The sequence below is a fragment of the Podarcis liolepis genome (genome assembly GCF_965112155.1).
Source record: "Podarcis liolepis genome assembly, chromosome: 10".
Classification (NCBI taxonomy): Eukaryota; Metazoa; Chordata; class Lepidosauria; order Squamata; family Lacertidae; genus Podarcis; species Podarcis liolepis.
In genome coordinates, this window is record NC_139562.1 from 9353597 (window position 1) to 9380552 (window position 26956).

At 45.7% G+C, this 26956-nt stretch overlaps 1 protein-coding gene and 1 long non-coding RNA gene across 4 annotated transcripts in view; one reads left to right on the forward strand and one right to left on the reverse strand.

Moving 5' to 3' along the window:
• The first annotated feature begins 6751 nt into the window (after nucleotides 1-6751).
• RBM17 (RNA binding motif protein 17) lies at nucleotides 6752-25265 on the forward strand. The gene is made up of 12 exons (XM_083461485.1): nucleotides 6752-6972; nucleotides 9610-9750; nucleotides 10564-10680; nucleotides 12593-12759; nucleotides 13546-13643; nucleotides 15953-16009; nucleotides 17128-17275; nucleotides 19747-19898; nucleotides 21470-21543; nucleotides 21797-21895; nucleotides 23593-23665; nucleotides 24943-25265. Exons 2-12 carry the CDS (start codon nucleotides 9628-9630, stop codon nucleotides 25044-25046), a joined length of 1212 nt encoding a protein of 403 aa, XP_083317611.1. The 5' UTR covers nucleotides 6752-6972; nucleotides 9610-9627; the 3' UTR covers nucleotides 25047-25265.
• The window catches only part of LOC310687048, a 51660-nt gene continuing 38353 nt past the window's right edge, over nucleotides 13650-26956 (reverse strand). For all 3 annotated transcript variants that reach the window (XR_014516148.1, XR_014516149.1, XR_014516150.1), the window contains exons 2-3: nucleotides 15134-15250; nucleotides 13650-14239 (exon numbers count right to left, since the gene is read on the reverse strand). This is a non-coding gene — a long non-coding RNA (uncharacterized lncRNA). The remainder of the gene's footprint in view (nucleotides 14240-15133; nucleotides 15251-26956) is intronic.

The following is a 26956-nucleotide window of genomic DNA, read 5'->3' on the forward strand; positions in this document are numbered from 1 at the left end:
ACTGAAATTTTATACAAGAAGAAACTATTTTAGGTACTTTTCCACATCTCTTTATAAAAGTTTTGAATGATATATAACATTTTTGCCTTGTGTAATGATGGTTTACCCTTTTTTCAAGTCTGTGTACTTAACTTTCATGATGGAAGTTGTTGTGTTTTTTTAAAAAAAAATGTTTCCCAAAGACACAATCTCAGTGGCTAAAATGCGTTACTTTTACTTTTCGGCAGTGTACAATTTATTGGGCATGGGTTGTATCTTAACAGAAGAAATTTTAAGCACAGCACCTCCTTTTCGGAATGATGGTTCATGTTTTGTTAATATATGAAGAGCTGGGTTTTGGTTTTGTATGTGAATTTTTAATGCTTAATAAAAGTATATGGCTTCAAAGAAATAAACCTATAATACCTCATGGAAATAATTGTAGTATTCTTTTAATGCTCTGCCTGATATGTCACAAACTCCTTGCGCATAGAAAACTAGAATATTTAGTAAGCTAGGCTTAGAAGCCTTATCTTGCACATGCGACCACCACTGATGGGCAGGGCAAAATACAGCAAAAAGCTAGTTTATGCAGTTTGTTCCTGTGAACATCCTACTACAAAAAGTGCTTTGAAATCTGGGGTCAGATTTCTCCGTCAGGGAGAAGCTACTTGTGCATTTGTTCAGATATCATCTTTGGTAATTACACTTCTGTGGTAAAACTGTTTTGACTGATTAAAGTTGTAGTTGAGTATTTGCCTTCAAGATTTCATCTCTCTCAGCATCTGCATCCAGCCTTCGCTTAACAAGCATCTTGGCAAAGGTCCAGAGAAGGAGCTGCTTATGCCCGGTGGGACTTATCTTGTGATCATTTTAAAGCATTTTCCTCCCAACTTCAGTTTACAAAGATCAGTAGTAGCACACAGATGATAGCGACCTTTCCCCCTCTGGCTCTTCAGGCTGACTGATGATCCCTTCATCCACACAGAGCAAATAAGCTTTTAAAAGTAGTGTGCTGTGTGGTCTTGGACTTCAAAGAAGAGTTAAAACTTTTTGCCTCGAGTGAGAGAAAATGATGAATGATGTTTGACTTCAAGGTTGCTCAATCAGTTGTAAAAGTGCTTTGTGTTCTGTAGTGGTGAGAGGGTTAGGCAGAGCGGGGGGACTAGGGTTCGAATCCCCACTCGGCCACAAAGCTCACTGGCTGACTGTGGGCCAGGCACTGCTGGCCTAACCTACCTCACAGGAGTAAAATAGGGAGAAAGAGAACATTACCTCCTTGAGCTACTTGCAGGAAAAGTGGGATATAAATCAAAAAGCTATAAACCTACTATCACAAGATTTTTGAATATAATGTCAACACATGGGTGGTTGTTGTTGTTTAGTCGTTTAGTCGTGTCCGACTCTTCGTGACTCCATGGACCAGAGCACGCCAGGCACTCCTGTCTTCCACTGCCTCCCGCAGTTTGGTCAGACTCATGCTGGTAGCTTCAAGAACACCATCCAACCATCACGTCCTCTGTCGTCCCCTTCTCCTTGCGCCCTCCATCTTTCCCAACATCAGAGTCTTTTCCAGGGAGTCTTCTCAGGAGGTGGCCAAAGTATTGGAGCCTCAGCTTCACGATCTGTCCTTCCAGTGAGCACTCAGGGCTGATTTCCTTCAGAATGGATCAGTTTAATCTTGCAGTCCATGGGACTCTCAAAAGTCTCCTCCAGCACCAGAATTCAAAAGCATCCATTACCGGTATTTGGTGATCAGCCTTCTTTATGGTCCAGCTCTTACTTCCATACATCACTACTGGGAAAACCATAGCTTTAACTATACGGACCTTTGTCGGCAAGGTGATGTCTCTGCTTCTTAAGATGCAGGGTTAGTCTCAACTAAATTATATGAAAAGCTAAAAATCCTTTTTTGGGGACAGGTGACATTTCACAGATTTGTGCTACTTTCCTGAGAGAGTATTACTGAAGAAATGTGGCCATATGCTATCTGTTACTGATTTTACTGTATTTGGTGTGGTGTGATTATTCCTGCGCTGAGAACTAACTTCTCAGGCAAAGCTAGTTCTTAACCCAGTTCTGGGAGTTAGTGCATTTTGAACATGCATAAGATGTTCTCATCAACCTCAATACCTTGGTCAGTTCCATAATAATAATAATAATAATAATAATAATAATAATAATAATAATAATAATAATAATTCATTATTTATACCCTATCCATCCAGCTGAGTTTCCCCAGCCATTCTGGGCCACTCCCAATCAAGTGTTAAAAACAATACAGCATTAAATATTAAAAACTTCCTAAACAGGGCTGCCTTCAGATGTCTTTTAAAGATAGGATAGCTGCTTATTTCCTTCACATCTGAAGGGAGAGCGTTCCACAGGGTGGGCGCCACTACTGAGAAGGCCCTCTGTCTGGTTCCCAGTAACCTCACTTCTCGCAATGAGGGAACTGCCAGAAGGCCCTCAGCGCTGGATCTCAGTGTCTGGGCTGAACGATGGGGGTGGAGACGCTCCTTCAGGTATACAGGACCAAGGCCGTTTAGGGCTTTAAAGGTCAGCACCAACACTTTGAATTGCAGTAGTCCAAGTGGGAGATAACTAGAGCATGCATCACTCTGGTGAGACAGTCTGCGGGCAAAATATATTAGCCTGCGTACCAGGTGGAGCTGGTAGACATCCGCCCTGGACGCAGAATTAGCCTGCGCCTCCATAGACAGCTGTGAGTCCAAAATGACTCCCAGGCTGTGCACCTGGTCCTTCAGGGGCACAGTTACCCCATTCAGGATGAGGGAGTCCCCCACACCCGCCCACTCCCTGCCCCCCCAAAACAGTACTTCTGTCTTGTCAGGATTCAACCTCAATCAGAATGGCTTCTGTCCTTTGCAAATAATAAATGCGTGCTATTGTTGCTTAGAAATTGTGCTGAAGTAGAACCTGGACAGAGGGTTGGAGGAGACCCTGCAAAGATAATAGTACTATCGTCCATTCCAAAGCCAGCATAGACCACCAATTCTCTTGTAGAAAAATAAATGTCAAGAGGATGGAACCAATTTCCCTCCTCTTAAACTTGTTTTTCTCTATGAGACTGCCTTGGGCGAAGTCAAACCATCAATGCATCTCGCGAAGCACTGCGTGCTCTTGACAGTTCTCAAACGTCTTTTTGTTCTTTGCCCATGTGCAGATGCCAGCAGCTATTTTAATTAGGGCTTCACTTATTAAAAGAAAACAAAAGCACAGTGTGCAGCTTGCTCAGCGTGACACCCGACTGGAGCCGAAACAAACCACAGGGACGGCTTTGTTTTCATTGCGGTCAAGAATAAATGATAAAGGCTGTGCCTGCCTTAATGCAATCCAAAGCTGTGGAACATTTATAAAGTTTTGTGATTTTAAGTAGACTTGTAAGTTAAAGTTATATAAATGTCACTGCACAAACACACACACAAATCTAACCTTAACTCTTGGAAACAGCTTTATTTACTCTTGCAGGAAGGATGTTTCCTTACAACAGATAATTTGGACCCAGTACATAGCAAGTTTGTAGGAAATAATGTCCAGGTGAGATGTTTGGTTATGGAACCCTTTTCTTCTGGAAAAGCTCTGTTCCTAGTGTCAGATTTAATTTTCAGTCATTTACTTCAGAAATTTCTATCCCCCCCCCTTTGCCATTCTTGACCCCAGTTCACATTGATGAATACATAAATAAATACAATACCCATCCCAGTAAGATACTTAGGTAAAGGTAAAGGGACCCCTGATCATTAGGTCCAGTCGTGACCAACTCAGGTTGCGGCGCTCATCTCGCTTTATTGGCCGAGGGAGCTGGCGTACAGCTTCCGGGTCATGTGGCCAGCATGACTAAGCCGCTTCTGGAGAACCAGAGCAGTGCACGGAAACGCCATTTACCTTCCCGCCAGAGCGGTACCTATTTATCTACTTGCACTTTGACGTGCTTTCGAACTGCTAGGTTGGCAGGAGCAGGGACCGAGCAATGGGAGCTCACCCTGTCGCGGGGATTCGAACCGCCGACCTTCTGATCGGCAAGTCCTAGGCTTGTTGTTGGCAGTTCCATTCAAAATGTTTGACTCAGAACTGCAGAGTTGGGACCCAAAGTCTCCTCTAGTCCAACTCCCTGCAATGCAGGAATCACAATCCTAAGAAAAAATAGACCCCCCCCAACCCTTATATCTCTCGGAAAGAAAGCCATTGTCTCACAATTCAACTTGCTGCGTTTCCTCGGAGTAAAGAATTAAAACACTTGGCAATTCCATAGCTATTAAAGGAAAACCTACAATCTTTCCACGTACAAATCAATTCCTGGTTATTCCTCCAGCTTTCTTCATTTAGCTATCTAATTTAAGAGGCGGGGTTCACTTTACAGGGGTCCCTTTACCTTTAGGGCGTCTGCTGTGCATGCAAAAGTCCAATCTGTAGCATCTTCAGGTAGGGCTGGGATAGGATAGACCCCCTGCCAGAAATCCAGGAGAGCTGCCAGTCAGTGTAGGCAATATGGGGCAAAAGGCAGGTTCCCGTGTTCCTGTAAGAGTGCACTTCATACTGAATCAGGAAAGCAGCAAGAGGGAAGCAGGCAAAAGCTTCAAGTATAAGATAGTAAAATACAGTCTTGGGAGCACAGCAGGGGCATAGATGGGGACTTATACGGGACCCTAAATCTGGTCTGGCAACCTGGCACAGAACAGTATTTTAAAGACTTGTTCTCCTCTGCCAGACTTTGGCAGAGCAGCAGCCCCACCGCTGAACGTTTCAATCCAGTTTAATTTTTACAGGGTTTCTTTATGCCAGCTTCTTGTGCATAGGATCCCATCAAAAGACCATCAAGTGCCACATCTAAAATCATAGAATTGTAGCATTGGAAGGGACCCTGAGAATCATTTAGTCCAATATGCAACTGTCGCATATGAGGATCAAACCTGCAACCTTGGCGTTATCAGCACAATGTTCTAACCAATTGAGCTGACACAAGCTTCTCAGGACATCCTCTTGATGGAGGATTGGTCCCAATTTGCTTGCACAAGCCTTACTCAGAAGTTAGACTGTTATGTACTGAAGTTCTCACCCTGGGCCAGCAGGGGGATACTGTAGACAGTTTTCACTCAGGTCCACATATGCAAATAAGGAATCGAAAGTGACGTTCAGTGATTGGATAGTTACAGAAAGTGGTTACTGTTGCGTTGTAGTTGAGCTCTATATAAGCAGGCTGGATGAACCCTTCAGTTCAGTTCTGGCCTGTGAATAAACAAGAGTTGTTTGAAGAATTGCTGTGTCGTCTGATATGTTCACCCACAACTTAACATAGACTATGCCCAGACTTTATGGAGGGCGTGTTATGATTTGTTGGCAGGGAGGCTATTATGACAATGAGCATTCATCCTCAGTTGGTTGAATCTCACCTGTTAAAGAGGGGGTGATAGGAAATAGCAGTGGCAGGCCCTGAAAGGGCAGAATACTGGTTTCTGGGAGGCATACTGTATTCATTAAAACAAAAAATCAAGAGTTGGGTCTGATCCACGGCACTGCTGCATGCATGCTGAGGCTTGCCTTGAAATGCAGCCTAGTTCATATGGAGTGCAGTTCCAATGCTACGGATTGGCCAGAAGTTTGATAAGAATCTACTGGTAGATCCAAGTGATTTGCAAGAGAGTTGTAAATATTTCTGCCTCTCAGTAGTTGAACATTTGTAAGCACAATTGAATTTATATAAATACTTCTGGGGTGACTGGTTCCCCGCCGTCATCCCCTGCTTATTTCTCAGGCCCCAGAGTTCCTCATTTGTTTTTAAAAAGTTTTTATTAGTTGTTTCCAGAGAAAGGCAGAAGGTAAATCAGGATCTACTTACTGGTAGATTTCTGGGTGACTTGCAGTAGATCAGCAAGGATGTGGGCCTCGCAGTTGTTAAATAGCAACAGTAAAGTTCTCGAAGCTACCAGCATGAGTTTGTCCAAACTGCGGGAGGCAGTGGAAGACAGGAGTGCCTGGCATGCTCTGGTCCATGGGGTCACGAAGAGTCAGACATGACTAAACGACTAAACAACAACAACATTTGCCAGGAGGTGATGGGCCCAGTGGCCATGATCTCCGTTTTTTTGATGTTGAGCTTCAAACCATATTTTGCGCTCTCCTCTTTCACCCTCATTAAAAGGTTCTTTAATTTCTCCTCACTTTCTGCCATCAAGGTTGTGTTATCAGTATATCTGAGGTTGTTGATATTTCTTCTGGCAATCTTAATTCCGGTTTGGGATTCATCCAGCCCAGCCTTCTGCATATAAGTTAAATAACCAGGGAGACAATATACAGCCTTGTCGTGTATGCGTATGTGTGTGTGTGTGTGTACACACACACACACACACAAAAATCATAAACTTGGCATAAACTTTCGAAGGTCAGATACAACACAGATGAGGGGGCAGGAAAGAGAGCATACATGCTCACGCGTGCAATCACCCTGAAAAGACCGTCCATGTATAGCTAGATGAGCGCTATAAGAGGGGAAATGTAAACAGATCAAGAGGTCTATAAAATACTCGCGGGGTTTGTGTTTTGAGTCATGCGCCACCAGGGGTCAGCAGAGAGCTTCTCCCACCCTACGCAGTTTGCGCAGCGCCTATAGGGCTGCAAATGGCTTTGCCTACTGCCGCGCGCTGCCCGCTCGAGGGCCGTAGCGTTCCCATCTCCCCTGCGTAGGCGGCTGGCGTAGACTTCCTCCCGCCCATAGGGTCGCCGGAGTCCTTTGCCTGGCTCCTCCCACCCGGCCGCCGCGGCGTTTGCGCAGCCGCCGTTTCACCCTCTTAGCTCGCCGCTCTTAGCGGGCGCTTCGAGGGAGGAGGAGTCTGATTGGTTCGCGCCGGCTGTGACGCGGGAGCTTTCCTTGGCTGAAGAGGAGGCGCCTTCTTCGGCGTCGGGTCCTACGCGAGGCCCCGGCTTTGAGGCCTGCACGGAAGGACTGGGAGGCCTTCGCCGCGCGGGAAAGAGGTAAAACGCCAGGCTTGAGTGGCTTCGGAGTACGAAAAGGAATCCAGCCTGAGAGACGGCTGTCGCTGGGTTTGCTTTGAAGGGTGTGCGAGAAAGCGGTTAACCGGAGAACCGGGTTTGCTTGCCTGTTCCGCCTCGTGACAAATAATCGCATTTCGAAAAGAAAAAGGGGGAAAAGTTTAATTTTAAACATTAGGTTCCTCTCATGGGCTTTTTTTGCGGGCAGTAGCGTGTGTTCCTGAGCATGTGCAGAGCGCCTCTCAGTCAGTAATTAGAAACATCGGAAGCCGCCGTATTCTCAGTCATAACTTGGGGTCCATCTAGCGTAGTATTGCCAGAATGGACTGGCAGCCGCTCTCTGGGGTTTCAGGCAGGGAATCTTTTATTTTTATTTATATACATTTCACTAATTTTACATTCATTTTAACTTTTAAAAACTTGACTTCCTCCCCCCTCTTTCTGCGGCTCCATAAATTTATTTTGAATATCTTCTGCATATCCTAATTAACTTAATTTGCTCATTTATTCATCTACTTTAAATATATACTCTTATAAAACTGCAGGCTATTACCATGGTCCTGCCAATGTTCTTCACTGTTTACAATTTATCTGTAAATATTCAATAAACCGTTTCCATTATTTTATAAAGTTTTGCCATTTCTGCATATTCCATAAGTTTTTGTATCCATTCTTCCTTTGTTGGGACTTCTACTTCTTTCCATTTGTGGGCGAGTAGCATTCTTGCCGCTGTAGTCGCAAAGGCAGGGGATCTTTTAACAGCCCTAATGGAGATGCTGGGAATTGAATTTGGGGCTTTCTGCATGCAAAACTGTTGCTATACTAATGAGCTAGGAACAGTAGGAACATTAATAAATAGGAACATAGGAAGCTTCCTGATACTCAGAACTTTGGTTCCATTTAGCTTCATATTGCCTGCACTGACTGGCAGCAGCTCTCCATAGTCTCAGCCAGGGGATCTTCCCTAGCCCTGCTTGGAGATGCCGGGCCTTGAACTTGGGACCTTCTGCATGCGAAACTGGTGCTCTATACCACTGGCCCTTCCTGAGAACATAAAGGTAAAGGGACCCCTGACCATTAGGTCCAGTCATGGCCGACTCTGGGGTTGCAGCGCTCATCTCGCTTTATTGGCCGAGAGAGCCAGTGTACAGTTTCCGGGTCATGTGACCAGCATGACTAAGCTGATTCTGGCGAACCAGAGCAGCACATGGAAACGCTGTTTACCTTCCCGCCTGAGTGGTACCTATTTATCTACTTGCACTGCATGCTTTCAGACTGCTAGGTTGGCAGGAGCAGGGACCGAGCAACAGAAGCTCACCCCGTCGCAGGGATTCGAACTGCCGACCTTCTGATCGGCAAGTCCTAGGGTCTGTGGTTTAACCCATAGCGCCGCCCGCGTCCCTCCTATGAACATCGGAAGTTGCTTTTTACAGAATTGTACTATCAGTTTATCTACACCAGGGGTCGGCAAGGTTTACTGGCTATGGGCCGGATCACTCCCATGGAGATTGTCTGTGGGCCGGACTGCTGCAGCGTGATGCTGGAAATCGTGTCTGCGCATATCCACGGCACCGGAAATTGCTTCTGTGTATGCGCAGACACAATTTCCGGTATCTGCACATGCACCAGGGCTGGGGCACCTGTGGTTTGGACTCCCAGCTGCCATGAGCTCCAGCCATTATAGGCAGTGGCCAGGAATCATGGCAGTTGTTGTCCAGCATCCTGAGGACTGTAGGTTCCCCTCTCCTGGTATGCCCTGCAGAGGACTTTAAGGTCCATGAATAATCACAGTTTAGAGGTCCCAGGCCCTAAGGAAGTCAGATTATCCTCCACCAGGGCCAGGGCCTTCTCAGTGATGGCTCCGACCTGGTGGAATGCTCTGCCCCATGAGACCAGGGCCCTGCAGGATTTAACTTCCTTCCACAAGGCCTGTAAGACAGAGCTATTCCGCCTGGCTTTCAATTTAAACTTAGCCTGATCTTTTATTTCCCTTTCTTCCCTCTCCCTCCCCTTTTTATAAAGATTACCTGCTCTGGGATCCCATCTAATTTTCCCCTGGTCTCCTCACTGGCCCAAAGAGGACTAATTTAGCCAGCTAGCCCTGGTGATCATCTAATGTTTATTGAATGGATTTCCCCCCTAAATTGATTTTTGAATTCTGAATTTATTGTTATTCACGTTTTATACTGTATTTTATGCAGCTTTTTGTTGCATTAATTAAGTGTTTTAAATTTGTTGTTAGCTGCCCTGAGCCCGGTTTTCTGAACCAGGAAGGGCGGGGTGTACTGTAAATAAAAAATTATTATTATTATCTCTGGGCAACTCTTAGTGGTAGCAGCACTCCTGGATTTCATTCTCGGCCCTTCCTAGAGATTTCGGGGATTGAACCTGAAGCCTTCTCGGTGCAAAACTGACGCTGCACCACTGAGCTATGACCATTCCCAAACAGGAATGGATGAAAGTTAAGGAAAGGACATTCCAGCTGAACATCAGAAAGAACTTTTCTGACATTAAGAACTGTTTGATTGGGCACCAGGGCAAGACTTCAAGGGCACCACTGGCAACTCTTGAGTAAAATGATAATATGATTTGTTCCTTCTCATCCTCTCTGATTCCTAGCTCTGAGCTCGAAAGAAAATGTCGCTTTATGATGATTTGGGAGTGGAGACCAGTGATACGAAAACAGAAGGCTGGTCCAAAAACTTCAAACTTCTGCAGTCTCAGTTGCAAGTGAAGAAGGCAGCTCTCACCCAGGCAAAGGTACAATGAAGACTCTATTAGAAATTCACTGTCCTAACCTTGACGAAAATTAAAAGCTACTTCAAAGTGCTTTTGAAGTGCGTAGCTTATTGAATAATGTAAAACTTAGCTAGCCACTGAATTGGAGCCCAGAAATGATAATTGAAAACAGGAATTCAAGCTCTTGGGTTTTTAGATGCTGACCCTAGAGTGTTCTGCCTTAAGTAAACTGGAAAGGTTCGATTGGGCTTCTCAGCATCTGCATCTGAAATTGATAGCTTGCATCATCATTCAGTCTCCGGGGGCTGTTGAATGAATCATGTGCATTTATAATCCTAATACCTTGAGGGAGACCAAATTACTGGAATTTGCAATGTTACATCACCTTCATCTTGTTTCCTGTATTTGAAAATCAGGCTTGAATAGGACAAGGGCATCTCCCAGAATTCTGATTCTGCTAAAACCTGAGCACATGTTCGGAGCATTTTTCCATCCATCTATTATTCCCTTTTGGATAATAGAAGCAAATGAAAGGGGGGGGGAGAGAGAGTTTCAGGGGGCAAAAATAACAGTCAAGATCATTAGAATGTCTGACTAGCAATATTTCCCCAGAATTCCAGTAGTTTTTCTTAATTACAGCTTTTATAACGGTTTTTGAGAGCAGTATTCTTTTTTTTATTTTCCATTTTTTGGGGGTGTGACAAGCCTTCCCCAACCCCGCCCCACAAACAAATTGCTTAATGATCTAGGGTGGAAAGGAACATGGGACATTTTGTAGAACAGCAACATTTCTGGTGCTGAGTGAAGTGTCTGCTTGTGATGTTCTTACTTTAGAGTCAGCGAACAAAGCAAAGTACCGTCCTTGCTCCCGTGATTGACCTGAAGCGAGGCAGTGCATCTGATGAGCGACAAATTGTAGACACCCCTCCTCACGTGGCAGCTGGCCTGAAGGTAAGACTGGAGCTGCTCCGAGGCAAACTGGTCTTTTTTTGGCGAGGGCTCATATAGTGGAATCCTAAATGCAGAAAATTGCCAGCCAGGAAACTGTGAGACACTTTCATCATGATGGTTTCTAAAATTGATCCGTGCAATAAAGGTGTTAAGTGACAGAGATCTTTAAATGACCTTTTATGAGACTAGTTCTGTCACACTTTTGCAAACATGTTAATGTGATAATGCCTTAATGTTTTTAAATCTTAAGTCGCTCGAAGACCTTTTAGGTAACAAGTGACTAGTAAGTATAAATAATAAGTACAGTAATAATAATACTGATTATAATAATAACATGTTATCTGAATACATTCAGTGGTACTCAACCCCAGATGGCCTACAACTCCCATGATCCCTAGCTCACAGGACCAGTGGTCAGGGATGATGGGAGTTGTAGGCCAAAAACATCTGGGGACCCAAGGTTGAGAAAGGCTGTAAGATGATTGGTTTGTACCAATTTGTGCAAAACACTCAACAACAGTAACTAAGGGAGGATCAACCAATAAAGTTGTATTAACAGAGTTGGAAAAATATGAATGTTAGCAGGAACAGTGGCTTGCAGAGAGCTGCAACAGAGGGTGTTCCAGTCAACAGTGTAAATTTTAAGCTAGGTCCCCAGATGTGTACAAAGGGGGGCCTTTGACAAATTGCCTAACGGTGTGTGTTGCCTGATGAGGCTCCAAGGAAAGTGTTTCACAGCCTTCGTACCATCTCTGAGTAGCACTGTTTCTAAGTAGCTGCCATATTATTCTCCCAAAGGCATAATATTTGGGTACTCTTGCAGAGATCTCCTCTGCCGCTGGGGAGCGCAAGTGGGGAGGGCGGTTTTGTTCTCAGGTCCCAGTTGCAGAATTCCTATGGACATTGGTTGTCCACTATGAAAACAGGATGTTGGGCTAGAGGGCCTTTGGCTTGTTCTGGCAGTGCTCTTCTGATGTTCTTGATGGAGATAGGTTGAGGTTCATAAGGGAGTGGGTGCTCTTGAAGGAGTGTTTGCCTGGTCCTTTCACTGCTTACAGACAAGAGCAAGCACCATGAAATGAAACCAGAAGCAAACTGAAAAAGCAGCGCAGTTTGGGAGGGCAAAACACCGTATTTTCCGCTCTATAAGACGCACACGGCCATAAGATGCACCTAGTTTCAGAGGAGGAGAACAAGAAAAAAATATTCTCTCCCTCTCTGCGCAGCGCCCCTTCAGCGAAGCGGCAGGAGAAACGGAGCCCCTGCCGTTTCTCCTCCTGCTTTGCTGAAGGGGCGCTGCGCAGAGAGGGAAAGCTGCGCAGCGCGTCTCCAGCAAAGTGAAGCCAGGAGAGCAAGAGGGATCGGTGCGCACCGATCCCTCTTGCTCTCCTGGCTTCAGGGATAGCCGCCTGAAGCCTCTGGAGCGCAGCGGAGGCTTCGTTTTGCTTTCGCTGAAGCCATAGAGCCTGCATTTGCTCCATAAGACGCACACACATTTCCCCTTCCTTTTTAGGAGGAGAAAAGTGCGTCTTATAGAGCGAAAAATACGGTGAATACAATGCGGGCAATAGGACCCAAAGGGCGATGGGTGCTTTTATCAGACAGGATTACTGCTTTGGAAAGGGTCGAGCAGACAATTTTTGTGCAGACTTGGTGCATCCAGGTCCAACCCCAACGACTCTGGGCGCCGTAAGTGGAATGCAGATCTTGGCCTCATCCCGATTGCAGATCAGCAAAAGGGCAGCTGTTGACATTGGTTTTGGGGGAGGTTGTTTTTCTGTATGTTGGGTTTCGAGAGGAAATCTTTGGGAAATACTTTGAAAGTGAAATTGGCGGCACTCTGGGAGGCCTCTTGCCTGTTGCAATTTCGTTGGCTAGCTTTCATCAGCGCTTCTCCCCCTTTCAACCCCAGGACCCCGTCCCCAGTGGCTTTTCTGCAGGAGATGTCTTGATTCCTTTGGCTGATGAGTATGACCCCATGTTTCCCAACGATTACGAGAAAGTAGTAAAACGCCAGCGGGAAGAACGGCAAAGGCAGCGTGAGCTGGAGAGGCAGAAAGAGATTGAAGAAAGAGAGAAGTAAGTCACCTGGGCCGTAAACCATCCACCTACATGCTTGTCTTAGCCATTTTGATGGTGCTAAAGTCTTTACGAGCTGAATAATTTTGTAAGACATCAGGTCAGCTGATAATATTTTTCATCTTGTAAATCCTTAATTAAATCTGTGATACAGTTAATTCACTTGTTTGGCCACTTTCACTACAGGATATCATAGGCTCTCAGGTCCTATTTGTATGAGGAAGTTGGATATCAGTGCATCCAAGTTTTCACCTTTCAGAATAATTTTCCTTGGCATTTGAGATCAATGTACAGTAAACCACTATTGATTTATTTCTGTGTGAACGGTATCTGGACTTGCCAAGGAGCTGCCTCAAATCATAAGCACTTGGACAGAAAGAAGTACCCCATCATTAATTTGTTGTTGTTGTTGTTTAGTCGTTTAGTCGTGTCCGACTCTTTGTGACCACATGGGCTGGAGCACGCCAGGCCCTCCTGTCTTCCACTGCCTCCCGCAGTTTGGTCAAACCATCATTAATTAGTGTGCTCCTTTAGGGCAAAAATCAGTCTTTGCCCAGACTTTGGATAGAAATGAATTACTCTAATAATAAACTGCTAGTGATGGACTCTGTAGGAACTATGCCAACCCTTGCAGCAAAAGAAATACAGATAGTACCTCCAAAATGCGTCTGTAAACATTTGTATTTTGTAATTGTTGTAGGCAAAACACACCCTGCATTGCGAAGTGTGCTCTGTGGGTTCCCTGCACCTGAGGATTGTCATCTTAATTTCTGTTTTAACTTCAAGGAGGCGTAAAGACAGGCATGAGGCGAGTGGATTTTCAAGGCGGCCGGATCCAGATTCTGACGAAGATGAAGATTACGAAAGAGAGAGGCGGAAAAGAAGTAAGGAAATCTTAGTCGCGGAGTACGGCCTTGGTTGGACACTGTAATCTCAGTTAGATGTGATGGGTTCTTCCCCTTGCCTGGAGACCAGTGTCGGTGCCCATCAGGTTGTGGCATCTTCTGGGGTCCTCTTGGGGCTGCCAGCCTCCTTGTCATGTGTGATCACCTTTGAACCAGCCTACCCAGGGGCAGCAAGCCATTAGGGGGATGCCCCTAGATAAGTTCTCTGGTGGGCACAAAGAGCTCCCTGCAGCTCTTGAGAGCAGACTTTTTTTGTTGGCAGCACTGTAGCAAACTGCTGCTGCCACCTGGTTAAGTCTGCTCATGAGTGAGTGCAAGAGAGGGTACGCAGAGGTGCCAAGCAAGGAGCTGGTTAGTGCTTAAGGACTTGCTGAGAACAGAAAGTTCAGGGTCTATCAAAAGCTGGAGCTGCTTTTCTGCATCAATTGTGGCTGCTGATTTATCTCTATTTTGTATAGCAAGTAAAAATCCTTTGCAGCGTCCCAGTGCTTAAACGACAGGACCTTCCATAGATTTGGTGATGACTTTGAAGGTCATGGCTTGGGGAAGTCTTCCATGTAGCCTCGTTTCTGAATCTGTAAAAAGGAAATGGCAGTGAGACTGGTTGCGGGGTTTAAAGCAATCCCGGGTTTCTGAGCATGCCATTTAAATTATCGCCGACATTGAAGAGGCAGCAATGGAGAAGTCGGAAATAGGGGACCACCTAGACATTTCCAACTATCGAAGTTTTCTTCAAATTTACTCTGCAACTCTGGGTATAGGGCGGTATATAAATTCAATAAATAACAATAATAATTTTAAGTTGCCAGCTTTAGTTGGGCTTCTTTCCTTTTGGGAACTGGAAATAAATAACTTTGTAATGGAGATCTTGCAGAACACAGTTCCCAATTGTAGAGGGCTTTATTGCTTGAAGAAATATGCTCTCTTGTGCTTCTCGGCATCGTGTCATCTCTCTGAGCTGCACTTTTAATTCCCTGGCTGACTTTGAGCCATGTTAATCTCACCAAACCTCTGGCTCTCTTTCTCCCATTATGCTCTCTTCTTTTGCTGTTGTGCAAGAAACCATTTCCACTGGGATCGGGATTGGCAGGTGCACAGGACAGGTGACTGGTCGCAGAGTATAAGGAGGCCTTTATTATGCCCCAATTAACCGAGCAAAATCGCCCTAGTTGTTTCTTGCTGGGTGTCTTATTTCTGGCGTGGAAAAAGCTGTGCCAGACCTTGGGGTCTGAAGCCTCTAAAAGGGGGCTCTGTGGTTTTCTCACACACCTTTTGAGGAAAAGGGCACCTGGTGGAGCCATATTTTCAGAGACCCTGGGCTTATAGCTTTTAGGAGCCAGGAGCGGCAGAAACCAGCGGCAAAGTGATAGAACAGCTGCACACCTCTCTGATACCCCAACCCTTTCATATCAGCGGCAATGTGTCATCAAAGTTTTCATTCTTTTGGTTGATTGTAGCCTGGGGCTTACCAAGGCAACTCAGTGTTGGGATGTAGTTCAGGACATGCTGAGCTTTGGGGATGCTTTCTGGCTCCAGGTGCCTCCCTAGGCATTGATGCTTTTATCACTGAAGTTGAGTGCATTGAACTAATAATAATAATAATTAATAATAATTTTTTATTTATACCCCCCCTCCCCAGCCAAGACCTGGCTTAGGGCAGCTAACACCAGGTATAAAAACAATTGATTAAAATAGAACTTAAAAACAAGATTAAAGTACAGTGGTACCTCAGGTTACATACGCTTCAGGTTACAGACTCTGCTAACCCAGAAATAGTGCTTCAGGTTAAGAACTTTGCTTCAGGATGAGAACAGAAATTGTGCTCTGGCGGCACCCTATTGCCCCCAAGGTGGTGCTTCAGGTTAAGTACGAACCTCCGGAACGAATTAAGTACTTAACCCGAGGTACCACTGTACAACATTAAAATGCAGCCTCATTTCAGTAGAAACTCAAATCAAAAACTTTTTGGAGATGAAAACGTCAAATCTTCACCAAGGCCAACTACCCAGACTGGTCCCATATGGGCCAGAAAAAAGTCAGGGAAGTCCCCGAATAAGACTTCCATCACAGAAGGAGAAAGGAAAGAGGAGGAGTGGATCAGGTTATGCATATGCGGTGTAATATCTCTTTATCCCATCAGCACACACGCCTAGCCTGTTGAACTTCCAGAAAGACAGTTACGTTGAGTCCATTGCAGCAAAACCAAGGAAGAGTCTCTGATTCTTGTGACACCTATTAAGTCTTGCAGAATCCTGCCTTCTTTTTCATGCAATTGTTTCCTTTCACAGGTATGGGAGGAGCTGCCATCGCACCACCTACTTCTTTGGTTGAGAGGGACAAAGAACGTATGTTTAAATTATTATTATTATTTTTCTTTGAAGTTGCTAATGCCATGGCTTTCAAAAATGTCTTGCCTTCAGCGGATGCTTTCCAGGGACACCTGGCTGCTGTGGATGTCTGCCACAAAACCCCGGGCACTGTAGATGATATGAGGGCTGGATGCGCACTTGGTTTCTGCAGGGCCCTGGACCAGCCTCTTGGGCCTCTCCATCGCCTTGTGCAAACTGAAATTTATTCTTCATAGGATGCAAGCCTGTGTGTGAGTTGCAGGCTTTTCGGCTGTTTGGAAGGGGTGTTTACATGAATGAATTCTCCTTCCCAAAATGAAAATAATCCCCACGCACAGAATGCTAGCACGTCAGGAAGAACGCTAGGCTAGAAAGACATTTTCTCCATGACGCGTTAGGTTTTTGTGTGTGTAGCAATCTCTTTTTTGGAGTCGGAGGGAGATCATTAATTTTACAACAGCTTCCTTCCACCCCACCTCATAGCCCAAAAAGGTACAGCTGAGACAGTTTACCGTAGTTGCTGTCTGTAAGAACTAGGCTCTAGTGACTAGTCTGCTGCGGCAGCAGAAGAGTGAAAGAGTTGGAGAGACCTGTCAGGAATAAGCATGGACCAATGGTACTAAATAGAGTGGGAAACAGCCTTACTAGAAAAATTAACCAATAAACTGAAACTGACACGGGGACAAACAGAAGAAGACGCCTTCACCCCGGTATGGCTCCCCTTTATCACATACACAGCCCAACAAGACGGTGACAGAAATCCACCAACGGCATACAAATCAAATTGGCTAACCTGATCCAAAACACCCACCCACCCCACTCACACATGAAAACAAAGAGCACCACAGCCAACCAGAAATGAACAGCCACACCCTCGGCCAACCCCAACCTCTCTCGCCACCAAAGGAACACAAGTGAACAGCAGAGAACCTGCACAAGCAACGCTGACACTAAACCCCACATATATTAAGTAAAATAGAAACATTGCCACCTGACCCCACCCCCACTCACTTCCCCCCCCCTCCACCTCAGGAAACGCATGCCAGCCCTAATGGAAATGCATGGTTTTTTTGTGGTTTGTCGGCTTAATGTTGAACGTCCCACTTCGCTTCCAGCTGTATCGTCGTCGTTCCCGTATGAAGAAGAGCCCAGGCCTCGCGGTTCATCATCATCCAAAGCAGCCATTCCTCCCCCGATGTACGATGAGCCCGAGAGGCCTCGATCCCCGACAGGACCCAGCAACTCCTTCCTTGCTAACATGGGGTGAGCGAATGCAACCATTTCAGCACTTCCTACAAAATGCCAGGAGGGGGCAGTGGTGGCCAGTACTGGGGAGCAACCCTGCAACTTCTGCATGCGCTGTGGCATGTAAATTGACAAGCACCTTCTAATAACTCCAGTTTTGCTATTGAGGTCAAGCCCAATGTCCTAGAGGTGGAACTACAGTTCCCAGTAGCAGCTCCGGGTCTCCCCTTTTCTCTAGCGAAGCTCTCTCCTGATGGAGGGCGAGTGGCTGCGCAACGGCCACATAAAGCAGGGAGACAGTTTGGGGGCTCTGCATGCGGGCCACATGCTGTCTGCTGCTGATTTCAATTAATTTGGCATCTTGCAGCACCACGAGCCCCGGTGGCTGCTTACCTGTGTCTTGGAAGCAGCAGGGGCTGGCGGTGGTGGTGGCGGAGGGATGATGTGCAGCGTGCAGAAGAGCTCTGGAGAGGGGCTGCTTAAAATGGCGGCCGCTCGAGGGCTGCTGCTGCTGGCACCAACAAAGCCCAGCCTCCTTCCTCCTCTAGGCAGGGCAGGGAGAAGCCAGGAGGGAGGAGGCACTGCTGCTGTGTGAGGGAGAGGGAAAGAACGTGCGCGCTGGCGATCCACACGGCGATTCCAGGACTGTCCACAGGCCGGATCCAGAAGGCAATTGGGCCTGATCTGGCCCACGGGCCTTAGTTTGCTGACCCATGGCCTAAGATAACTGAATTCAGCTCCTGACCTCAAAGAGGCGCAGGTTTCTTTAGAGACCTGACATTGACTTTAGCCGCCAGAGCTCCGTGCGGGCTGCAGTTCCATAAAACTACACAGGAATATCTCAGGTCAAGTGCAAGCTGCAACGAAATCTTGCACTGTGTCCCTCGCATGCATGTTGATTCTTCTCCTCTGCTACAAGACCTGGGGAACTGTCTTCATAGGCTGTATATGCACTTACTCCTTCCCCTCCCTGGTGCACAAGATCATGCATGCGCTTGTTGCTTTACTGTTCGGGAGCGGGGATGTTGTCCTCTTTGTAGGGTCATAATTTATACTTGTGGATATAGCGGGCTCCGTCCTCCTGCCTGCGATATGCTTGAATCTTCCTGTAACACACATTCTGCTATTCCTACAAAGTTATTGGCACTAGTTCAGCTTTGAGGAGATGGGTGACATCAGGCATGGAGTTCAGCTTCCCGACTTCCTGAAAATCTAATGCTGGTTTTACAATGTTGCAGGGAAAAGGGGTAGAGTCCCGAGGTAGTAGAATAGACTGTTCCCTTTCAGATTGCAAGTGGTGGCTCACAGTTTGGTATGCTCCCCAGAGAGAAATATCTTTCCAGATAACAAACTGACATAGCAGATAGGTTCTGTTTTACAGCTTTCTCTCTGATCTGCTGTTTAATAATAATAATAATAATAATAATAATAATAATAATTGCACAGAGTATTTTCTTCAAGGATTCATTCCAAAATGGATTCCCTTTGCCTGCAGTCTGAAGTGATAAAATTCATTCTGCTATCTTATTCTGTTTCGTGTATAACTTCATTAAATAAATAAATTAATTAAAGCTCCTAGCCATTACAGGTTCAAATATACTTGAAATCACCTGGGCAATGCTTCAGGAAAAACAAGGAATGGCCAATTAAGATTGTCAGTGTTCTATATACTTCCTTTCCCTTTCTTGTGCTTATAATAAACCATGCAAAACGTTTAAACAATAGAGAATAAATTATGAAAAAAAGAACAACATTATGAAAACTTGTTTAATGAATAGTTAGCTTGGAAATAAATTTCTCTTCGGACAGTCTATCACTGATGATGATACAGTTTTGCTTGCTACCCCAGTTTAGTGAACAACTGTAGTTTGCTTGTGATATTTCAGAAAAGTAGCTGAATCTTGCTTATTCCCTGGGTGTGTTCATTTTGCTAAACACTTCTAGATAAATCTCAGGGGCTGCTGTGCCAGTTAACATTTTAGCATTTAATGCTGCAGATGATTATCTGATCCAACCCCTGCCAAACACATCCATTCTGTCTCCTGGTTTGCACGTAACGCTAAGCTGAAATGTGGCTTAGCAGGAATGAGCAAACATAGGGTCTCCCAGAGAGGAGATCGTTGCTTCTTTGCTGCTCCTTGGTAACTTCGTTAGCTCCTTGCACTGAGCCAAGTTACAGTTTGGTTTAGCGTTTGACTCCAGGCTCCTGGCTTAGCTCCCGCCTGAAAAACCACAAACTGCAACCAAGGTTTGCCCTAGGGTTTGTAGCTGGTGGTGTGTCTGGCAGAGCTAAACCACAAGCCCAGGTTCAGATGACTTGCTATGCCAAAACATAGCTCAGCTCCTCATAGCGACAAAGCGGCCACAGTGTCCTCATTTGGAGCTGTACGCTTGCTCCTCCGTGCCAAGCCAAGGTTTAGTGCTGCAAGCGAGAGCTGTGTGATTTCCCAAGGGGTTGCCCACTCAACCCGACTCTGTTTCATCTCCAGAGGCACAGTGGCGCACAAGATCATGCAGAAATACGGCTTCCGAGAGGGCCAGGGTCTCGGGAAGCACGAGCAGGGCTTGAGCACGGCGCTGTCGGTGGAGAAAACCAGCAAGAGAGGTGGCAAAATCATTGTCGGCGATGCTGCTGATAAAGGTAATTTGGGGAGACTTCTCTGGAGTAGGGAATAACCCTGTTCACAGGTGGGCAGCGGTGCTGAGGCAGAAAGGTGGGGTGACCTCATGCCGCGCGGACCAAGTGCTGATCATCGGGGGAAACTTAATAATTAACTGCCCTGTTGGTTTCCGTTCCTTTAATCAGCCTTGCATTCCCCTTTGTGTCCACCTGTAACAGGCTTAACTGAGGCTTATCTGTTTAAGCCTTTTCTTAAAGATCAGGTTAGTTCCTTGCTCTTGGGTGATTATTTGCCCCCTCGGGACTTCAGAAGTGCTGCAGAGCCTTTCATCTGACAAATGGAAAAGTTGTGTTACCATCAGTCGCAGTGGTATGCTCTGCCCTTGTCCTTTTCCCTCTGGGCCAGGAGGTCTCCAGTAGGAGTTACTGCTTCATACAGGCCCCATAGAGCCCTACAGTGGGGATGTTTTTGGGTTGTAGTACTTTGAGACATCTGAAGGCAGCCCTGTTTAGGGAAGTTTTTAATATTTGATGCTGTATTGTTTTAACACTCGATTGGGAGCTGTCCAGAGCGGCTGGGGAAACTCAGCCAGATGGGCGGGGTATAAATAATAAATTATTACTATTATTATTATTTGAGAGTGTGACGTTCTCGGTGCTTTTTTTCTAGGGAAAAAGTGCTGGTTCTCACCAACAAACGGGGGGGGGGGGGTAGCGCATGCAGGAACAGCATGGCCAGATATCAGGGCTGGGCAGTGAGGACAGGATAGCTGCTTGATGCTCTCTTGCCTGCCCACCTGCCTATTGGTGAAGAGGTCTCCCCTGCCTGGGCAAACACTAACCAGGCTTGGGGAAGGAGGCGCGATGCTCTGACGGGGTTCAAGACCCTCCCACCTCCCCCCCCCCAAAAAAGGTGGTGGTCCTGAATACCATTGCGTGCAGCCAGAAAAAAAAGCACTGGGTGTTGTGCTTTTGTATCCTGTGGTACCTTGGTTCTCAAACTTAATCCGTTCCGGGAGTCCGTTCAACCCCCGAAACCATTCGAAAACCAAGGTGCGGCTTTGGATCGGCCGCAGGAGCTTCCTGCACTCAAGCTGAAGCTGTGTTGGATGTTCGGCTTCTGAAAAACGTTCACAAACCGGAACGCCTACTTCCGGGTTTGTGGCATTCGGGAGCCGATTTGCTCGGCAAATGAGCCATTCGAGAACCGAGGCATGACTGTATTCTGTTGGAAGCTGCCCAGAGTGGCTGGGGCAACCTAGCCAGGTGGGCGAGGTAGAAAAAAACAAATTGTTGTCCACAGTGGGTGGGAGTAATTAAACCTGGCGACCATTCCCAAAGGTGGTTTTACTCGGATTGAAATTGATGGCGCTAGCTTAGACATGCTTACTAATTTCAGTGGGTCTGCTCTGAGTATAACAGCCTGAATAGCTGTTGGTTCTGTTCTTTATGATGTGAACACCCGCCCCAGATTCCTAGAATCAAAAGAACACCCTCAGGGTCAGGATTTACCTAGCATGTGATTGCTCACGAAGTAGCGATCCAGTATTTAATGTTGTCCTGTTCCTGCTTTCTTCCTTTCTGCATTGCAGATGCCTCCAAGAAATCGGACTCGAATCCCTTAACAGAGATACTAAAGTGCCCTACCAAAGTGGTTCTGCTACGGGTGAGTCGTCCCCCACCCCCAGTCTTGTGGATTAAGCCTCTGACTGGTATTACAATACAGTGGAACCTCTACTCACGACCACAATCCGTTCCAGAGGCCTGTTATCTCCCACAGACGCTGTTAGACAGTTGAATGCGCATGCGTACTCTGACAGTTTTCCCTGCTCGCACCCCACTTCCGCTCAGCCCTGAGCACAGCAACCCACGCTATGCCACTGGCCCCCTCTTCAATTGGATTTTTTTCTTTTTTGCAGAATATGGTCGGAGCTGGGGAGGTTGATGAAGACCTGGAAGGCGAAACCAAGGAGGAATGTGAAAAATACGGCAAAGTGGGGAAGTGTGTCATCTTTGAGGTATTAGCTGGCATCATTTTCCATAGTTTCCTCGCCCCCCCCCCCCAGCAACAAATATAAGCAGTGCACAGAAACAAAAGCAAGAGATACCTGACAGGGCTTACAACACATTAAAAACACAAAATGTTGGCAAGAAGGAAATCTGTGGAGATCCAAAGTTACCCCACCATGAGCTGAAAATCTGCAGAGTAATTATATAGTTTACTTATATAAATGCCACAATTCTGTAATTTCATTGGCCATTGATCAAAACACATATATTATATAGTTAAGAAAATACTGGCAAATTATATCGCAGTTACCAAGAGGTTGTTGGTTTTTTCTTTTTACTAGAATGCAAAATAAAAGGCATGCCAGTTCTGTTGGAAAAACTGTTATTTGTTTGCATTCTTGAACCCAAGAGTAATTAATAACAGGTAAATTTTGTGTATGACCATAAAATCTGGAGACTGTTTTTCTCCCCCACGTGGTATGGGATGAAGCTATAGACCAGTCTAATTAAGATTCACATGGCTTTTCCTTGTAGAATTTCAATGCACAACTTTTCTGAGTTCAGTGTATTTAATCAAGGAATGTGACATCCTTCTTTCTGAACAGTTAAAATTGTGCTTCACTTGTATACATCTGGCTGCAATCGTCAACTGGAAATCTTGCCTTGACACAGCACACCATTTGACCCTGGACTGATATTTCTTGGTTGTTTGGCTGTCCTGTAAACTTTGCTAAGCTTGTCATTTCCCAAACCACCTGAAGCCCTTCAGACTAGGGCAGCACGGACTGCTCTTTTCAGCATCTGACGTGCGTCATCCTGGCAGCCGCCAAACAATCCGATACTGGTTCATACAGTTGCTCCAGTTTTACGTATCTAATCCTAAGTGTGTCAAAAGTCATCTGGCAGGCAACCTGAGTCGGTTGGAATTTTGAGCTGAAAGGAATCCTTGGGGATCACTTGCTCCGTGTCCCAGAATGCAGACAGAGTTTGTTGTGTCTAAATTGAGAGAGCCAGTGTGGTGTAGTGGTTAAGAGCGGTAGATTTGTAATCTGGGGAACCAGATTCGCTTCCCCGCTCCTCCACATGCAGCTGCTGGGTGACCTTGGACCAGTCACACTTCTCTGAAGTCTCTCAGCCCCACTCACCTCACAGAGTGTTTGTTGTGGGGGAGGAAGGGAAAGGAGAATGTTAGCCGCTTTGAGACTCCTTTGAGTAGTGATAAAGCGGGATATCAAATCCAAACTCCTCCTCCTCTTCTAAATTAACGCCTGGCAATCTTTCATGCAGTCCCTCCATTAAAAAAAATAAAAATACAACAAAAACTCCCACCAAAGTCTATTTATTTATATCCTGTCCTGAATCTAAAGAGTTTGAGTCAGTCTGTGTTGTGTGTCCCCCCCAAAAAAAAATCCTTACAACAACCCTATGAGGTAGGTTAGGGAGAGAGATTGTGGCTACTAAATAATTCCTAGTCATGATTTTTTCCCCTCCGAACATTTGTTGGATTTAAGTAGCTACCTTTCAACTGCGTTTATGGCCGCCCTTTGTCTTTTATCTAGCTGAAGCATGAGATTAATATTGATTTAAATATATTTATATACTACTTCAAAAGTAGTAATCTTTGAGAGAAATCGGAGGCTACAGTATTGCTAGGGCTATTTTATTTTCACCTCGTTTTGCAATTGTGTTTGTTTGTTTTACACAGATTCCAGGGGCACCTGATGATGAAGCTGTGAGAATATTCCTAGAGTTCGAAAGAGTGGAATCTGCAATTAAAGGTAACAGTCTAATAATGACCAGTCCAGTACTTTGCTCCTTATTTAATATTTACATCAATATCCCACACTCTTGCTTCAAGGGGCTCAAGGTGGCATAGGTGATTTCCTTTCCCATTCCCCATTTTATCCTCACCACCACCTTGTAAGGTAGGCTAGGCTGGGAAACTGCAACTGCTCCAAGGTCACCTGGTGAGCCGAGCAGGGTTTAAATCGTGGTCTCCCAGATCATAGTCCAACTTCTGGCCCTGGAGTCTGCGGAACAATATTCAGTTCCATTTCTGCTTGTGGCAATATAGACTTAAGATGTGGCTCTTGAGCCGGGACTGATGCCCGGCGGGTAGGGATTATTCTTTGTCCCTCCTTTGCATGATGCAAAGTCGCGTCTCAGTATCCGTTAGCCTCAGTCAGCTTTGAAGCACACACGGGATTAAACACCCAATATTAGTCCTCCCTCACTTACAAATGTTAAAAGCATCACAGGACCATAGTTTAGAGGTCCCAGGCCCTAAGGAAGTCAGACTATCCTCCACCAGGGCCTTTTCAGTGATGGCTCCGACCTGGTGGAATGCTCTGTCCCATGAGATCAGGGCCCTGCAGGATTTAACCTCCTTCCGTCGGGCCTGTAAGACAGAGCTATTCTGCCTGGCCTTTAATTTGAATTCAGCCTGATCTTTAATTTCCCTTCTCTTCCCTCCCCCTCCCCTTTTATGAAGATCACCCGCTCTGAGACCCCACAGCTAATTCTCCCCTGGTCTCCTCGCTGGCCCAAGTAGGACCAATTCAGCCAGCTAGCCCTGGGGATAATAATAATAATAATAATAATAATAATAATAATAATAATAATAATAATAATAATAATAATATATTTATATCCCGCCCTCCCCAGCCGAAGCCGGGCTCAGGGCGGCTAACAACAATAAAACAGTACAATGCTTACTAGATGGATTTCCCCTAAATTGATTTCTGAACTTTGAATTTTATTGTTGTTCATGTTTTTATACTGTAATTTATTCTGCTTTTACAATTAAATATTTTAAATTTGTTGTTAGCCCCCCTGAGCCCGGTTTTTGAACCGGGAAGGGTGGGGTATAAATAAAAAAAGTTATTATTATTATTGCCCAGCTTGAACTGAAATGGATGCCCTTGTTAGCGTAATCTAGTGAACTTGACTTGGTTATTCTCCCACTTTTTTGCCCAATTTCTAATAAGAAGGAATGTTTCTGAATTGCTCTCTCAGCATTTGATAGGCATTAAAAATAGTATTTTTATTATTCCAGCCGTTGTTGACCTGAACGGAAGGTACTTTGGCGGACGAGTAGTGAAGGCATGTTTCTACAACCTGGACAAATTCCGAGTCTTGGACCTTGCGGAGCAAGTCTGATTTTCCTGCACCCCCCCCCCCCCGAGGCCAAACACGGATACATCACGCCAGGAATCTCAGGTTCTTCAACTCCATCCTGGGACTGCAGCAAGAGACAGCGTCGTTTAGAACAAACTGGAACTAAGTCCTTGAATGGATGTTTCTCGTTCGTTGTGTTGGACTGTTTATATTTTATTGTGGTAGAAAATTCCATAAAGATAATTGCCTGTTTTTCTTTAAGATCCAGCTGTTCTCTGTTTGCCTCCTCCAGAATCCTCCTGTAATTTGCAGTTGGGGCAGTGTTTTGTGCCCCCGTCTTTCTGCTGAGTGGTACTACATGAACGCGCCCTGGTGCCTGCAAGGGATCTGTCCTTCCCTCGCAAGCTCTGGTTCCCTTTCGCTTCCACTTAAGCGGCAGGCCACAGTTCACCTTAACCGGACAAACCTTGCATTACTGTTAGAGCCGAGAGCGAGAGAGAGAATTGAAGCACAGAAAGGGAAGCATGTCAGGTTCATTTCATATTAAACTGTGGTTTGGTGTTACGTCTGAACCAAGCGAGATTAATCAGGAAGTTGGAAGCAGCGGAGTGGGAAATGGGCCTATTTCAGAACTGCTGCAGCGTAGAATAACAGAATTGTAGAGTTGGAAGGGACCCCAAGGGTCATCTAGTCCAACCCGCTGCAAGGCAGGAATCCCAGCTAAAGCATCCCTGACAGATGGCCATCCAACCTCTGCATAAAAATCTCCAAGGAAGGAGAGCCCACAACCTCCTGTGGGAGTCCGTTCCCCTGTCGAACAGCTCTTACTGTCAGAAAGTTATTCCTGGTGTTCAGTTGAAATCTCCTTTCTTGTAACTTGAAGCCACTGGTTTGAGTCCTACCCTCCAGAGCAGGAGAAAACAAGCTTCTTCCCTCTTCCATATTGAATTGAAATTGAAATACTTTATTGTCACTCGTACAACTTAGAATCATAGAGTTGGAAGAGACCACAAGGGCCATTGAGTCCAACCCCCTGCCAAGCAGGAAACACCATCAGAGCACTCCTGACATATGGTTGTCAAGCCTCTGCTTAAAGACCTCCAAAAAAGGAGACTCCACCACACTCCTTGGCAGCAAATTCCACTGTCGAACAGCTCTTACTGTCAGGAAGTTCTTCCTAATGTTTAGGTGGAATCTTCTTTCTTGTAGTTTGGATCCATTGCTCCGTGTCCGCTTCTCTGGAGCAGCAGAAAACAACCTTTCTCCCTCCTCTATGTGACATCCTTTTATATATTAGAACATGGCTATCATATCACCCCTTAACCTCCTCTTCTCCAGGCTAAACATGCCCAGCTTCCTTAGCCATTCCTCATAAGGCATTGTTTCCAGGCCTTTGACCATTTTGGTTGCCCTCCTCTGGACACGTTCCAGTTTGTCAGTGTCCTTCTTGAACTGTGGTGCCCAGAACTGGACACAGTACTCCAGGTGAGGTCTGACCAGAGCAGAATACAGTGGCACTATTACTTCCCTTGATCTAGATGCTATACTCCTATTGATGCAGCCCAGAATTGCATTGGCTTTTTTAGCTGCCGCGTCACACTGTTGGCTCATGTCAAGTGTTACGTCTTGTATACAGTGAGATTACATGAGCACCCCCCCACTCAGCTCACTTAGTCTTAATTCCCCTCGTTTACTGACGCACACCCACCAAACCTGAAAGTCAGTTGCCCTGTTGTTATCTTTTCATTCAGCAGCCTAACAGCCCATGGATAGAGGCTGTTCTTTACCCTGTTGGTGCGACTAATCATGCTTCTATATCTTCTGCCTGAGGGCAGGAGATCAAGAAAGTGCCGGCCAGGGTGTGAATCATCCCTGAGAATTTTCCTCACTCTCCTGAGGCAACGTTCTTCCATGATTTCATCCAGCAGATTCACGGGACAGCCCATAATACC

Excerpts from the sequence above, each read along its gene's own strand:
- RBM17 (XM_083461485.1), top strand. The coding sequence starts at position 9,628 with ATGTCGCTTTATGATGATTTGGGAGTGGAGACCAGTGATACGAAAACA. Across the intron at positions 17,276-19,746 it reads TCCTTCCTTGCTAACATGGG|AGGCACAGTGGCGCACAAGA; the intron begins GTGAGCGAATGC and ends TTTCATCTCCAG. Across the intron at positions 23,666-24,942 it reads AGTGGAATCTGCAATTAAAG|CCGTTGTTGACCTGAACGGA; the intron begins GTAACAGTCTAA and ends TTATTATTCCAG.